The following is a 16,536-nucleotide window of genomic DNA, read 5'->3' as shown; positions in this document are numbered from 1 at the left end:
GGGGGAGAGAGAGAGAGTTCATTTTTTGAGTTGCAGTTATAGTTCAAAGTGCTATATGCTTCTTTCATATTATTTTAGAGCCCTTTCTTCCTTCAAGACGCAGCTATCAACCCCTCCATCTCCAAGTACCTTGTGTTTATTTTGTATGTATTCGCTCACATGTGTACACATTCTCTTCCCTTCACCCCACTCCCACTTCTGCCACCTGTGTAGAATGTAGGTTCCTTGAGAGTAGGGGTTGTTCCATTCTTTGGATTTCATCATGCCTGGTCTATCGTAGGTGCTTAGCAAACACTTGTTGGTTGAATGTCTTCGCTGTGTCTTTTCAGATATGTACACTGGGATCTGAATTATCATCAGAAGCATGCAGAGACTTGGGTTTCTCCAGCAATTTGCTCTGTAGCTCTTGTGATCTTCTTGGACAGTTTAGCTTAACTCAGCTGGATCCTGATTGCAGAGGATGCTGCCAGGAAGAAGCACAGTTTGAAACCCGAAAGGTAATTTCAGTACTTTTCATTACAGATGTAAGTTGAGACAAGTTGAAAAGGTTGATAATGTGTTTAATAATTTGAGGGGGGGGGGAGTTGAGATTTTACTTTATTCCTAATCATTAATCTCTCATAGAGACAACCAATTTATTGATGTATCGAGAAAGTAAATTCAACAAACATTTATAACAGTGCTGTACTAGGAAAACAGAGGCAAAAACAAAAGTACCCCTGCCATTGAGAACCTCGTGGTACATCTTACTAAGGGATCCAACGTGTACATTAATGAGTAAAAACAAGATAATTTGAGGAGAGAGAGAAGGCAGTGCAGTATCAACAAAAAATGGGCTCGTAAGGTGATCCTGAAGAAAAGTAAGATCTCTGGAGAGGCCAAGTTGAGGAAAGACTGCACCCCAGTCATGGGAGGAACAGGATAGCCTGGGTAAATACACGTGAGAGACATGGGATTCCAAATTGTCAGTACAATTAGTAGGCCAGTTTGTCTAGAACACAGATTATGTGAAAAGGAATGATGTGGAAATCTGAAAATCTAGTTTGGAGCCAGATCATGTCTCACTTTAGGTGCTAGGCCAAGAAATTAGTATTTTAATAGCCTAGAGGAATTAGCTAAAGTATATTAGCAAAGGATCTGTGAAGGAACTAGAAGTAGAAGAGAAACTTAGAGGACGCGTAATAGCTCATTTCAAGTTTTTGAAAGGCTATCGACTGGAAGACTAGACTTGTTCTTCTTGGGCCCCAAAGGAGAAAACTGAAAACAAAAGGTGGTGATTAGAAAAGAGCAGATTTAGGCTTGATGTAAGAAAAATGTGGCAGTTTAAGATGGCCAGAGGCAGAATAGGCTTCTCTTAACGGAGGTCTTCAAAGACCAGATAACCACTTGTTAGGAGTGAGGTAGAAGGAATACTTTTTCAGATTACAGGTTGGACCCAGTAGCCAAAAAAGTCCCTTCCAGCTCTGAAATTGTGCCATTCAGGGCTTAGATTATTTTGAAGAACAGAGAGAAGAAAGGAGAAAGGAAATATTAGGAATAAGGAATGATGTAAGCAAGAAGTGATAAAGAATTGAACTAGGACAGTGGCTCCATGAGTGGAAAGAGGAACACATTGGAGAAGAAATAGGATTTCTGGGTATTGGGGACTTTTTGTTTGATTTTGCAGTGGGTTGGGAATGAGAAGACAGATTTTTTTTTTCTGATTTAAAAAAATAATTTTGAAAAATGCATTTTGAAAAAAGAATGTTATCATGATGGGTTCCTGCCAAAATGGCTTCCTGAGTGATAGATAGACTGCCCAGGTCTTAAGTATGTATGCACACAAGCAAACCCTGCCATTCTTTCCAGTTTTAATAATCAAAAAAATCCAATGAGCAAGTGATTTCTTCTACCCTGGTACTGCACAAAAAGTCAGACAGACTTTTTACAGGCAGCAGGAATGGGTACCCTCCAGCAAAGCTAGGCCAAAGGCAGCAGGAGTGGAGGACTCCTGTGAAAGAACCCGAGAGTGATCAGAAGGCCTCAGGGTCAGACCCGAGGTATTCATCAGGAATCCCCCAGGAATGGCTGTAACTAGTGTGATACTATAGCACATAGCCCCAGCCTAGGGGCTCTGAAGTCCGTAACACTGTGATCTTGGGTGTCAGAAAGAGTCCTGAAGATAAAGCCCTCTGAACCTCAAAGATCCAGGAGAGCCTAACCCTGTGGAAGTCAGCGGAAGGGTAAGACAATGCAGTGCCAGCCTCCCTGTACAAAAGAGCAATAGAGGGCAGAACCTGGCCCTTTAACTCACAGTGTCTCAGTTCAGGAGCTAAAGCTGGAGTGGAGAGATGAGTTCATCAGAGAAAACGCTAACCAATATCTAAATCAGTACAAAGCTAGAGATCCCCAGAAAGACTGCATTCAGAAACTCAAAAGGAAAAAAAAATGGATTTCTCAGAAGGAATACATGAATACTTAGAAAAATGAAGCAAGAAATTTTTTTAATGAAATAAAAACTGGGGGAAGGGGGTGGAGATTAATAGAATAGGTTGCTTAGAAGAGAAATTGGTAAAACTTTCCCAAGAAATGAATTCACTGAAAGCTAAAATAAACCAAAAAAAAACAAAATGACTCCATGAAACAGCAAGAAATATCAGAACAAAATCAAAAGATGAAAATGAAAAAAGAAAATATAAGATATTAGATCAAAAGTAACTGACTGAAAAACAGATCAAAGGAAACTAACTTAAGATTCATTGGACTTGCTGAAAGCTATGTTTTTCAAAAAAGCCTTGACACTATATATAAATAAAGCATGAATGAAAACTGACTAAATCTAATAGAACCATATAATAAAGTAAAAGAGTACACCAAGAGCCTCCCCAAAGGAACCCCAAAAAGGAAGAGTCCCAGGAATGTTAAGGCCCAAATCCGGAGCTCCCACATCCAATCAAAAATAAATATTGCCAGCATCCAGAAAGAAGCAATTCAAGTACCAAGAGACTTTGATGAGGATCACACAAATTTTGTCATCTTTAACTAGAGGAGCTTCTCTTGAGATACAGTGGCGAAAGAAATAGGCTTACAATCAAGAATCACTTACTTTCCAACAGAGTACAATACTACTGGGGGAGAAGGACCTCGGGGAAAAAAGACTTCCAAGCATTTCTAATAAAAAAACTAGAGCCCAGTCGGGACTTAGAAATGCTAAGTCTAGTCCAGAGAAATCTAGAAAATGTACTTCAGTAATTGGATATTGAGGGAAATTCCATAAGAAAACCCAAGATCTTGGGGGTGAATGAGTTCTGTTCTGAGAGTTTGAAGAGGAAAAGAGAAGGGAGAATAAAAGGAAGATACTAGTGTAGAAAAGAGGGTAGAATGTACAAGCATTTCATATAATTGAGGTGTGTGAGAGGAAGAGAATATACAAGCATAGAAAAAGGAATGGCAGGGGGTGGTCATCAAATGACCTCCCTGCTGTTCCTTAAACAAGACAGTCCATCTCTCAGCTCTGGGCATTTTCCCTGACTGCCCCTGGGCCTGGAATGCCCTCTCTCCCTAATTTCTGCCTCCTGGCTTTCTTCAAGACCCAAATAAAATTCCTCTGTCTGCAGGAAACTTTTCTAGATTCCCCTTAATGCTAGCCCCTTCCCTCTATTGATAATGTCCGGTTTATACTGCTGTAGCTTGTTTGTACATAATCGCTTAGATGTCTCGTGCCATGGACTGTGAGCTCCTGGAGAGCAAGGGCTATGGTTTGCCCTTCTCTGTATCCCCAGTTCTTAGTACAGTGCCTGTCACATGAGACATATTTAATAAATATTTATTGACTGACTTTTTCCTCTCTTAGCTCTAACTACCTCTGTGCCACATTGTCCTTGCCCTTCAAGAGTTTAAATCTGATAGAAGTCTAGAGTAGACACGAGCATGGTGCAGTTACACACTTGTGATTGTCCAAAGACAGAATAAGCGCTTTGAGAAGTAGCTTTGGTTGTGAAGATGAGGAAGTCCTGGTTGATTTGACAATCTAAGTACCTAATGAGTCTATTCTGACTAAATCGTTCCATGGCCTAACAGATTAATTTATACAATAAAACACTCACTTTGGGGCATACATTGCAATTTAATGATTGAATGTTTTCCTGATAGCGCCTGTAAATTCAGTTGTTTGTACCTCATATTCACTATTATCTTCTTTAACTCAGTGCATTTCACGCAGCGAACACAGTTTTTTTTAAAAAAAATCATTAACTGACTAAATTCAATCCATGCTACATCTCATGTTTTTTCTTCACTCTTGGTCCTTTCCATCTAGGTCTTTAAAATCTCTTTATAACAATGCCTCACAGATTTAGGTAATTAATGTTTTTATATTTCATGGTAATGAACCTGCTGATCCTGAAACTTTAAGCTCAAGAGCCTAAAAGTACCACTAGAATCTATAAAAAGCTCATAGCTCAAGACACCTCCTCATTTAAGACAGAAAGCATATTAAGATTAGCACAGAAATATTACTTCATGCTGTGTAATTTAATGCTATACATCCTTGGAATGTGAACACAAAATAAAATTTGTTATTTTACTTCAAATTGATTCACCTGTCATTAAATTTAGTCCTATAACCCAGTTGGATTCTTCATCAGCAACCTTCAAAATCAAGTATTTGGTCCTGGGTTAGTAAAGATCCATTATAAAGATAAGGGTCTCACAACGAAAAGTACAAATGTTGTCTAATACAGACCTACTACATATATTGACATACAAGAAAACCATACCTTTTGCAGATTTAAAGATCAGATATTTGTAATAATTAAATGTTACCAAGCAATTAATTTTGTCTCTTAACAGCATATTTTGCAGTTATATTATTAGTTAAGCAAGTCACTTTCAGTGATGCTGATTCATTGAAATCTTTTTATCCTCCTCCAGAAATGTTTTCTTAAAGATAATTTAGTGTTTAAAAGCCAGACATAAAATTTTATTTTAGAACAACTATTATTCACAAAAAAGTAAAACATCATTGAAATTCTTTTAACATTTTGCAGTTATTTCATATGCTTCCTTCCTGTTTTGACTCTTTTTCATGATCATCCTGTCAACAAACATTTAGTAAACACCATGTGGAAGCACTGAAGAAATGTGTACAAAAAGTAGTAACTTGAAGTAATTCACCATTTCGGATCACAGTACATTCCTTTGAGTGCTGTTCTTGAATAAGATCATGTTTTTGTTTATTTACTTTTACAGTATTTTCAGTTATGGCAATAACTTCTCAAACTTTCTGAACTTTGTCCTTTGCAATGACATATCTTTGCAAAGCTGGGTTTTCAGTGGTTGCTGTGAAAAAGAAATGAAGGTGGCAGTGATCAGTCTGATTCCTAGTTTTGAGCACTTGTACAGTGCCCAACGACACACACATGCCATTAGTAATTGTATTTATTTGAGAATAAAATAAAAATAATTTTTTTCTTTAAATTTACATATATAATTTTTTCAGAAAGACTACTGAGTTGTTAGGATATAAATATTTACCAAGTTGCCTGGACCTAAATACTTAATAAACAGAACTGTTAGATATTTTTTTGGCCTGGGGTGCTGTGAAAAATTCCTGAGACACTGATAATGTGAATTAGGAAACTTTTTAGTCTTTGATTTGAATGATAAAATGTCAGTCATTTTGATGTCCTATTAACTTGAAGAATTGACATTGCAGAACTGGCATTACCCAAAAGAGGCTGAAATCAACACGTATCAACAGGGCTGTTGAAGAGGCTCACATGAGATATTGGAATATAAAAGCACCTCACATGTAAAGTACTATGTAAATGCCAGTTTTTATTATCTCATTAGCTAACAGTCACCAGGCCCCTGTTCTTCTGGTGATGGCGTCATTCTCTAAACCTTGCTGCTACACTCCTACTGAGCTTGAGCACTGTTTATGGAGCAATACAGGGGAATGTTTATAAATGTTTTAATAAACATGAGTTTAAAAAGTGTATGCACATACTTTAAAATTTAATCTGCATTATTAACACTTAAATCTAGACAGTCAACAAAACAATAAGTCAGACCTTGATTTGTAGGTTTGAGATGTAAATGCTCACACTGAAAATTTACAATCTACTCTCAAGCAGATTAGAGCTGGCTCCAGCAGACTCATCCTTGCATATCATAGAACTTTAGAATTACCCACCACTCCCTGCAGGAATGTTAGTCCCTACTGTCTCTCCAAACAGCACTTCTCTTGTTGGACAGCTCTGATTGGTAGAGCTAATTGAGTTATAATCTGTTTCTCTCTTAATTCCTACCCATTGGTCCAGTGGATCTTGGGATTTAAAATTACAAGGGCTTTTAGAAATCATTTAGTGCAACCTCTTCATTTTGAGAAGAGGAAACTGAGGCCTAAAAAGCTTAAATGACTTTCACAGGAATGACCACCTAATCAGGATGGTGAACATTGTAACACTGATAACAAAGAGCAAATCAGAATTCAAACCTTGGTCTTCTGTCTCTAAACCTGGGCTCTATCCATTCCACGGGGGTAATCTGCCCCACCTTTTTACCCTCTGAAATCAAATAAAACGTGTCTTCCCATAAGTTCACTTTAGAGGGTCTCCCTGATGTGCTGGTAGCTCTTCTCACTCACCAGCTTACCTTTGTCACTCAGTCCATTTCTCTGTCATCCTTTACAACACCTCTCCTTTATTTTTATTTGCAATTTGTTGCAGCCTGCTCAAGCACCCGATGCTTGGGGATCCTTAATTGTATTTCTTGAGAGACTTTAACACTTTGTAGCTCACAGCCATACAGTAACATGCATTTTAATATTGCTATTAAAAATATGGGCTTCTGTTTCAAGGAAAAAATTGCCACATTTAAAAGACCTGACCTTTGCGATTCCCTAAAAGTAATTCAACCTAGTCCCTCCTCTAGTGGATTGTGGGCACAACTTATTATCCATTTTCAGTGCTTATCCAAGATAAATATGCTGATGGCTAAGACCAGTAGGTTGTCCATTCAACTCAGTATTCCAATATGAACAAAAAGTAATTCCTAGTTCGTTTACTGTTTCCTATGTAAGTAGCTATGCCAGACTCCTTAGAATAATTATTGATTTCATTTCAGACTTGAACTAGTTTAAAAAATACTACACTTGATGGCATTTTGAAGTTTCATTTGGCCCCAAGAGTCTTATTTCATGTATTTGTCTTACTTCTCCAGCCATATATGCTGCTTGAAGACAGTCTGAATCCTATCTCCTGGGGGCGCTTGAAAACACAACTTATTTGATTGCCATTCTAGAAAATTTTATTGAAACTTGTCCATAGTGCTGGCAGTAGAATTTATGTCATTGTTTGTCATAAGTTTATCATACCATGCTTTCTCATAAATTCCTTTGGGTGTTTGAACAACTAAGCCCCCCTTTGGAAAGTGCATAAGATTAATCCTCCTGATGCTGAAGCCTGCAGTCTACTAGCCTCCACCATCTTTGTGTTGCCACTTGGGTAGTTAGCAAGTTTGATTCTTCTAAGAGTGTGGCGTTCTATGATTAAGAGCTACAGAGCATGTCAGAGAATGGTAACACAGGAAACATTTAAAAGAGGAGGAAAGTCTGTGCTTTGTATTTTCATTAAGAGTTAATTTTGGGGGCAGCTAGGTGGTGCAGTGAATAGAGCACTGCCCCTGAAGTCAGGAGGACCTGAATTCAAATTTGGCCTCAGATCAAACACTTAACACTTACTAGCTATGTGACTCTGGGCAAGTCACTTAACCCCAATTGCCTTTAAAAAAAAAAAGTTAATTTTGGCTTAGGAAAGATTAAAAAATTTTTTTGAATTTGGTGATCTCTAAGGGCATTTACCCTGATCCATAATAAGAGAAAACATTTCATAAAATAAATTATTCAGTTCAAACTTCCAGTTCATTTGGGTTAAAGTTACAGTTGCCCACAGGGATGTGCTTTAGTTTTAGGATATCTGGTGCTTCCATGCACATGAAGAGCTCTATGAAGGATCTGCAGTGAACACATATAAGTTCTGTCACAGAGCATTAAGCAACATGTGACAAGTAGGTGAAGGTTCTTTGGAGCTTCCTTCCTCTACACTCTTTCCTTTTTCTTCTTACCCCACGGCACTTCTCTCTGTTTCCTCATGAAACTTTCCATTTCATTACAATGTTTTGATTCCGGATAACCTTTAAAAGTTTATCAGATTTTGTCCCTGGCAACTGTCCACCAATTTTCCATAGATACAATGCTTGTTTTTAGGTATATGAGCCCTGTATACCTCAGGGTTCAACTATAATTTAGTCAAATAGGTCAAACCAAATAATATTTTACATAATTGATTTAATTCTCATGAAACTGAGCCAGCATATTTGGTTCTAGTTAACTTTGGAAGTTCAATTTCCAAATAATTCAGAAAGTAACTTAACGTAACATTACTCAAAACAGCTGTATGTTCAGAGCTCCATCTTATCGGAAGCAAACTGCTTCTGGTGTAAAACATAGAAATGGAGGTGAGACTAACTATGTGTGAAATTGTAGTCGATGAAAACATTTCACAGTTGCTTAAAATAGCTCCTCTCGTGTTTCCATATACTACGTGATCTCTTTGGTAAAAACAAAAATATAAACTAATGTTCTTAACAAATGCCACTCATTAATTATCATGTTAAATAAATTCTTACTACCAAGGCAGAAGCTAAAAGCTATTTTATTATTTGTTAAATATGTCTAATGTTTGTCTTCATTTCAGTTTCATAATAGGATCACCAGGACTGCTTTAGTCTAAAAGTGGGAAATGATGTTCAGCAATACCAGCATTCTGCTACTGGCTAAGCTCTTTATGTATCATTTTATGTGAGCAATATCATTCTTTAAATTTATCTTATGTAGTTACTTTATGGAGCCCTGGATGCTGTTTAAATTTACCTTTAAATTTATTGTTTTTAACATTTAAATATAATGTCAAGTTGTCAGCTAAGAAAAAAACATCCTACATGCAGTTTTATTGCTCTCAGCAAACCAAACTCAGCCACTTTCTTTCTTGAAACGTTGAACAGAAACTTGAGGTGCCATTCCTGTAAATTGTCATCTGTAATAAATAAGCAGTCACTAGGATGAGCTCTTTATGAAGAAAATAGTTGTCTAAACCAAAATCATTTCTTCAGATTGGGAAGAAAGTACAAGCTCAGGTTGATTCTGCTTTATTTTATATCAATTGCATATTTAATTCTTAGTATAGACAGAAAGCACTCCCCTAAGTATGAGGTTGTTTTGTTTATTTCTAACTTCAATTGTAAATTTGTATAAATAGCTACTTCTTTTGAAGGCGATAAGAAACAATTTAATTTCTTTTTGATAGTATTCGTAGTTTCAAGAATACATGGAATTTACAATTATTTTGATGTTTAGTATTTTTATAATTATTTAAGGAAGAAGTATGAAATTTATCCACAGTTTTTAATAGTTTTACCTTTTTAATATTTTATTGATGCCTTATCGCTTACCCACACATACCACACAGTCAGCCCTTCTTTGTAACAAAGAAAAGGTTAAGCTAAAGCAAGTAGTATGGTTCCTGCATCTGGTAGTGTTTACAGTATTCTGTGTGCCCCCTCCCTCTGCAAGTTGGAAGGGACCTTGGAGGGCATCTCATAACCACATTTCATTTTATCGATAAGAAAACTGAGGCTCAAGAGAGAGTTGTGTTTCCTTATTTGTTCTCCAGGACCAAGATTTGTCATTACAGTTGTTCAAAGGTCAGTTTCCGTATACTGTTCTTTGCAATTGTCTTTTTAAATTTTTCCTTAAATTAGCTTATTCTTCATAGGATTTGGAACCAGAGGGAATTTTATACATTTCCTAGGCCAAACCCCTCACTTTGTAGATGAGGAACTTGCCCATGGTCAGTCAGTCGTGAGCATTTTGTTAAGCATTTACTATGTTCTAGGCCTTACATATAGGTAATAAGTTAGAGCCAGGACTCAAACCCAGATCTCTGACTGCAGATATCCTTCCACTATCCCATATTTTCATGGCATTGTTATTTTAATTCCAGGTCTGTCCTTTGCTGTAATTAATTGGTTCCAAATCCTAATCCTCAATTTCTTACTTAGATAATTCAGAACAGTACATAAAAGTATTTAACATGTTTCCATCACTGAAGTATTATGGAGCTTGCAGTGTTTTTTACTGGTACCTTTTTTTAAACTTCCTATCACAAAACCAGTGAATCCCAAACTTTTTCATCCCTTAAACAATGGAAAATAAAGACAGCAGCAATGTTTTCCTTTTGTTTCAACCATTTTGGAAATGACTTTTTAAAAAAAAAACCTTTAATTTGGGGTGAGGTCATGAGAAGAGGAAAGACAAAATTCAGATCAAGCAGCAAGAGGGAAAAGCTTTACTGATACTTGATGGTGTGAGAGCCATGGCAGCGCGGGTGTAACATGAGTGCTCCTCATTAAGTCAGCACGAATAGGAATGGGGGGGGAGGGGGTATAGAGAGTGTTTCCCTAGTGGAGAAGTATCTGTCTGTCTGTCTCATTAGCTCCCTCCTAACTTCGTCCCAATCATTAGATACCAAGTGAAATCTTAATCGATGGAAGGCACTGTTCTCAGCCCTATGAAAATGCAAGGTGTAAGGTCCCCATCCTAAACAATATGTCCCGCTTCAGGATTTGCCAAGCTTTTGCCATGTATGATACTGTTTGACCCTTATGGTGATTCTGTGAGTTAGGTATGGATACAGGTTAGAGGTAGCCAAGCAGTGCACTAGATAGTGTTGAACTTGGAGTCAGAAAGATCTGAGTTCCAATCCTAACTTGATGTACTTATGAGTGGTATGACACTGAGCAAGATAGGTATTTAATCTCCTGTAGCACCAGTTTCTTCATCTATAAAATAGGGGTAATAGCACCTACTTCACAGGATTTGTTATGAGGATTAAATGAGATAACATGCTTCAAGTGCTGTTAGCTGATAACAAAATTCATAACTGAAATAATTTAGAAAGAAATTTATTAAGTCATCTAGCAGAGGGGAGAACTGAAGACGGGGTGATACCACACCACTTCACCTCTCTAGTGTCTCCAAGTTAAAAGAGAAAACAGTAGCTGTCTGGCCACAATGGAAGTAGTTTCCAGATAAGACAGGTTGCTTGAGGTGTATAACGGAGAAAAAACACCTTACGTTCTTTGCATCAGTCTTTGGATCTGATTGGGTTTCTGGTCAGCATAACTTAGGTCTTGAGTTAGGCATTAAGCAACAGGTTTGGTTTCCCAGCCACTCGGGTCTAGGTTCAAATAGTGCCATAAAGTTTTCCCACAGTGCTTCGCAAACTTTAAGGAGCTATATATAAATAGTAGATATTGTCCCTTTTTTAACTGATAAGGAAACTGAGTCTTAGAGAGGTTTTTTAATTCCACAGTTATACAGCTACTAAGTATAAATAAATCAAGCATAAATTGAACCAAGTGCTCCTGACTTCTGCTTCAGATGCACTCTATCTGCTATACCATGCTGCCACTCTAAAAACTTACCCAGTTGGTGCTCAGATTTGGCCTTGGCTTCATTGTCTATCCAACTTGGAGTGAAAGCTACCTTTCAAGTGAAGTCTTTCCCTCCTCCTCTGATTGCATTAATGATAGGCCTGTCTACTTCCAACGTAATCAGAAGCATTAAATTGCCTTCTAAACCCTCCCAGTTAACTCTCTGCACAGTAGGAATCAGTACCATGTTCTCTCAGGTTCCTTTGCCTGCTAGCAAAGCATGAATAAAGAAAAGAGGCAGTAGTGCAATTAGAACCCCCAGATCTCACTGTCTAGCACAGATTGTTTTTCTTTTTTAAAAAGGGACCAAGGCCCCTTTTCCGTGAACACATTTAGACTGAAATATAACAAGGTTTTAAGAGGTATAAAGTAACTTCTTTATAAGATTTTATCTTTTTTTTTCAAGAAGGTAAACAAAATTGAAGGTGTGTGTGTAAAAATTAACTGAGCAAACTCAGAGGCCAACTGAGTACAAAGCGTTATTCTCATGAGGAGGAGGTACAGAGAAGAACATGGGCTAGTTTCTGCTTGCAAGGAATTGATAGTCTATTGGAGGGATACAATATTGCACGTAGAAAAAAATATAGAGTAATTTGAGGAAGCAGAGAGTACTAACAACTTGGGACACCCAGGAGAGCTCTGTGTAGAGGTGACTTCTGAGCTGAGTCTCAGGGAATGAGCTGAGTACAAAGAAGCCTCATTTTCCTCACTTATGAATTAGGGGAAATATTTGCTTTGAAAGGGGACCTGGGTTCAAATCTCAGCTCTGCTCCATCTACTTGGGTGGTTTTAGAGAAATAATTTTATCTCTCTGCTCCTTAGATCTGTGAGACAAGTCAACAAGCATTTTATTAGTTGCCTACTTATATGCCAGATACTGCTAAGGGCAAAGTTAGCACACGTAATGTTCAAAAAAAAACAAGATAACCATACAAGCAAAATATATTGATCTTGAAGACAGGGTGTATAAAGACAACATAAGGATTATAAATTTCCCAGAAGAACATGGCAAGTTAAAGAATCTGAACACTTTAATACAAGAAAACAGTCCAAAACTTTTGAACACAGAAATCAAAGAACCAATCAAAAGGATCCACAGATCTCCAGAAACAGAATCGATCCTGCAAACTCCAAGACACACATCATGGTTAAATTTAAACAATTCCAATGATTGATCGGTAGATGCTGGGGAATAGAAAAATAAAACACCATCCCTGCCCTCATGGAGTTTATAATCCTGCAGGGGCCTCTACCAGCTGCCCCTCCCCTCACCCATGTATCCACAGAAGTTAACTAGCCAACCAAGAACTTAGACAAACTTTAATAGTATGGAAATTGTCACTCTTGTGCAGAGTACTAGTAGGAAGTCATAGGACCCAGGTTCAAATTCCAATTCTTCCACTTAATACATGTCTGCCCTTCACTTTTCTAGGCCCTGGATGCCTCAGGTTTAAGAGGAAGGACTTGAGCTAGATAAGCTCTAAGGCCCCTTCTAGCTTTTACTTTCTGATCCTGTGATCTTAGGTGAACCTTGCACCAGCCCCTGCATGTAAGTGGTTTAAACGGTGACACACAGCACTTCAGCAGCAACTCTGTACCATGGGTGCCATCTTCAAAAAAACAACAATTCAGAGATTAATCTTTGCTGCAGCAGGCAAATAGGAAAATATCCAAACATGCTCATTGAAAGTAGTGGTGGCCACTTTTCTTCCAATATCTTATTGCCTAACATCTCTCCTCACTATCATATCATCTTCCCACTACCGCCATACATACACGTACACGGCAGTCTTTCTGGGTTTTCGCTCCTACTCTGAGATGGCTTTAATGAAGATAAAGCAAAAGTTGAATTTACAGTGAACACATTTGAGGATATTCACAACACAATAGTGTTAACTACTGATTCAGTCATTTTCTTTTGTCTGCACTACAAACTGAGTCATTTATATCTCTTCTGTGCTTTTTTTCCCCCACTAAGTAGTTCTATAAAATAGTTTTCTTGTTCACAAACAAGCACAGAGAATTTTACTATTGTGTTCCAGTTTAATGGGATGGCAACAGCAATAGGAGTTAACAAATACAGTATTGTTTGCTTTTTAAATGATTCAGAGAACCTATACATCACACAAAGTCTCCTTTGTCCACTGATATAAATGAACTTGATTGAATTGTGCCTACCTCTCTAGTAGGGAAATAGCGTAGGCCAGCTATTTGTCCCAGTAGGAATATGAACGTTTTGGTTGTTACACAAGATTTTAATTATGGCAGACTTATAATTTAGACAGACACAGAAAGAGTTTTGCTTTTTCCTATATATAAAATCTTCCCATGGGCCATATATGTGTACCATACTTAAAGGAAATTGTATAGTCTTTTTAAATACGAATTCCAACAGTGATCTGTTAGCAAAGATTTTATTCAAAGTAGAGAAGTACATTGTATTTTTTAGTGGTTTGTCCTTCATTTTTGAAGAGGACCATGACATCAGGAAGATGATGCCATGACTTACAACTGAATTGGATTTGAGTGAGGTAGGACTGTGCAAAATCACCAACCTCACTTTCTTTTCCAGAGCCATCAGGGTCCAGTGGCCAGATGTAGATCAGGGCAACTGGAGATGGCCCAGCATACAGTGGGAGTCCTTGGCCTTTTCAAGCTAAGGTCTTTCTGAGTTTTCACTTTGACTGAGGCAATGCCCATTCAGTGATTAGGCCTTTTTAAGAAGTGAGTCATGGGATGACCCCTTTAATTATATATATATATATATATATATATATATATCTCTCTCTCTCTCTCACACTGAAGGGATTGGGGGAGACCCTTGGGGTTATTGACCAAAAGAGAAACAATTCCTATTTGCATTCACTCAGCCATCAGGGCCTAAAAAATAACCTTTAAGTTTTACAGTTGAGGGATTGTACTAATGCCATACTAAATATTTAAAGATGTTTAACTCAAATTTTAATAGTATGTCAACTGACCTTACAGGAGTATGATTCAGAGGGTTTTTTTGTTTGTTTGTTTTTTGTTTTGTTTTGTTTAGGCAATGGGATCAAGTGATTTGCTCAGGGTCACAGACTAGTGGGTATCATGTGTCTGAGGCCAGATTTGAACTCAGGTCCTCTTGACTCCAGGACCAGTGCTCTATCCACTATGCCATTTAGTTGCCTCTAGAGGTCACTTTAAGAATAGCTGACAAACTGTTCTTCTGGGTCAAGTGACTAACAATATGGAGGAAATAAAAACTAGCATTTGATAGCACTTTACAAGTATTGTCTCATTTTGTCTACATAACAACCCCAGGAAGTAAGTGTGGTTATTACACCCATTTTACACCTGAAGCCCAGGGTCACACAACTAGTCTGAGGTGGGATTTGAATTTTGGTCTTCCAGACTCATAAGTCTAAATCTCTATCCATGGCATTGCCTTGCTACCAAGAAGCTTAACAAAGTAACAGTGCTATTAATTAACAGCAGAGACTGCTCATATCTAATGTGGTCACTGAGGTAGTTAGGTGGCACAGTGGGTAGTAATGCTGGGCTTGGAATCAGGAAGACTCATCTTCCTGAGTTCAAATCTGGCCTCAGCCACTTAGTAGCTGTGTGATCCTGGGCAAGTCACTTAATCCCGTTTGCTTCAGTTTCCTCTTCTGTCAAATGAGTTGGAAAAGGAAATGGCAAAACACTCATATCTTTGCCAAGAAAACTCCAAATGGGTCACAAAGAGTCAGACATGACTGAAGCAATTCAACAACAACAATGTTCTCACTTAGCGCTACCAGTCCCTACACATACACACCATCAACTCCCCACACTGTGGCAAGGCTCACAACCCAACCCTCTGTGCTCTGTGATTCCTCTCAGCAATTTCCATACTGCTGCTATAATCTTTACTGGCATAACTTGGCCCTGCCCTCACCCCATTATTGTGTGGCAACAGGCAGCAGACCTTACCTCTACTGAGGATGAGGAGATGGAGGAAAGCTGTAGCCCCATCCAGAGGGCACTGAGGCAAGACACTGGTATGTATACAATGCTACACCGGATCTGAAGGGAAAGATACTGGCATTTAGCTGAGGCCAAAGTGGGAGGAGATTGAGATGACTTTGAGGTCCAACAGCTAAGATACCCACCATTATAAGGTAGTAGTAATAAAAAAAAAATTTTTAATGGATAATAGTAAGGAAAAATACTGAATATCACAGGGGGGGAAAAATTCATTTAAAAACCTCGAGCATAGGCACATTAATCAGCAAGAAAGATACGAAAACAGAAGGGAAGGTGACTGCCAAAACATACAAGTGACTGCAAATGCTCTCAGTAAATGTTGCAAAACAAAGGAAATTGAACCAATACATAGTGAATCAGAACCCTGTTGATTCCCAAGAAAGCATGAAACCATAGCAGGATGTTTCAAATGGTTTCAGAGACAAACTGTAATTTTTTTATTTTAAAGAATAAAAGGGGGAGGAAATGACAGAATTTTTGTCCTACACATAGAAATAATTAGCAGAATAGAAAATCTTGAGTCCACAGCTTCAAGAGTCCTCCAAAGAAGGGAAAGAGAGAACATCTGATTGAGAATGCAGGTATACTGAAGGGAAGGACAATCTTCATCTCATAGAAAAAGAAGCAAAAAGGAATAATGTTAAAAAAAAACGCAACATCTCCATGCAAGCAAAAGACATTGATCTCAAACACAGGTAACATAGAGATAACTTTAGGATCATGGGCCTCCCAAAAGAACCTAAGTCAAACAATCTGAATACCATAATGCAAGAAATAATCCAAGAAAACTGTCCAGAGCTTAAGAACACAGAAAACAAAGCAACAATCAGAAGAATCCACAAGTAGCTCTAGAGGGGGGAAATCTATGCTTCAAGCTCCAAGACTAAAGTAGTTAAGATTAACAGTTCTTATGACAAAACGTTCTGTAAGTGACCAGGAGAAATAAAGAACTTGAAGCATAAAGGGGGAAAAATTGAAAAATAAGATTATTCT

The 16,536-nt window shown here is 37.9% G+C and overlaps 1 protein-coding gene across 1 annotated transcript in view; it reads left to right on the top strand.

Annotated features, from left to right (window-relative positions):
* Positions 1-16,536, top strand: part of SELENOF (selenoprotein F) — a 43,201-nt gene that overhangs the window by 6,162 nt on the left and 20,503 nt on the right. Inside the window, exon 2 of the mRNA XM_027845600.1 lies at positions 330-497. Coding sequence (XP_027701401.1) covers positions 330-497 — 168 coding nt within the window. The remainder of the gene's footprint in view (positions 1-329; positions 498-16,536) is intronic.

The sequence above is a fragment of the Vombatus ursinus genome, unplaced genomic scaffold (genome assembly GCF_900497805.2).
Source record: "Vombatus ursinus unplaced genomic scaffold, bare-nosed wombat genome assembly UNPS02005264.1, whole genome shotgun sequence".
In the NCBI taxonomy this organism is placed as follows: domain Eukaryota; kingdom Metazoa; phylum Chordata; class Mammalia; order Diprotodontia; family Vombatidae; genus Vombatus; species Vombatus ursinus.
This window is presented reverse-complemented; position numbering and strand designations above follow the sequence as displayed.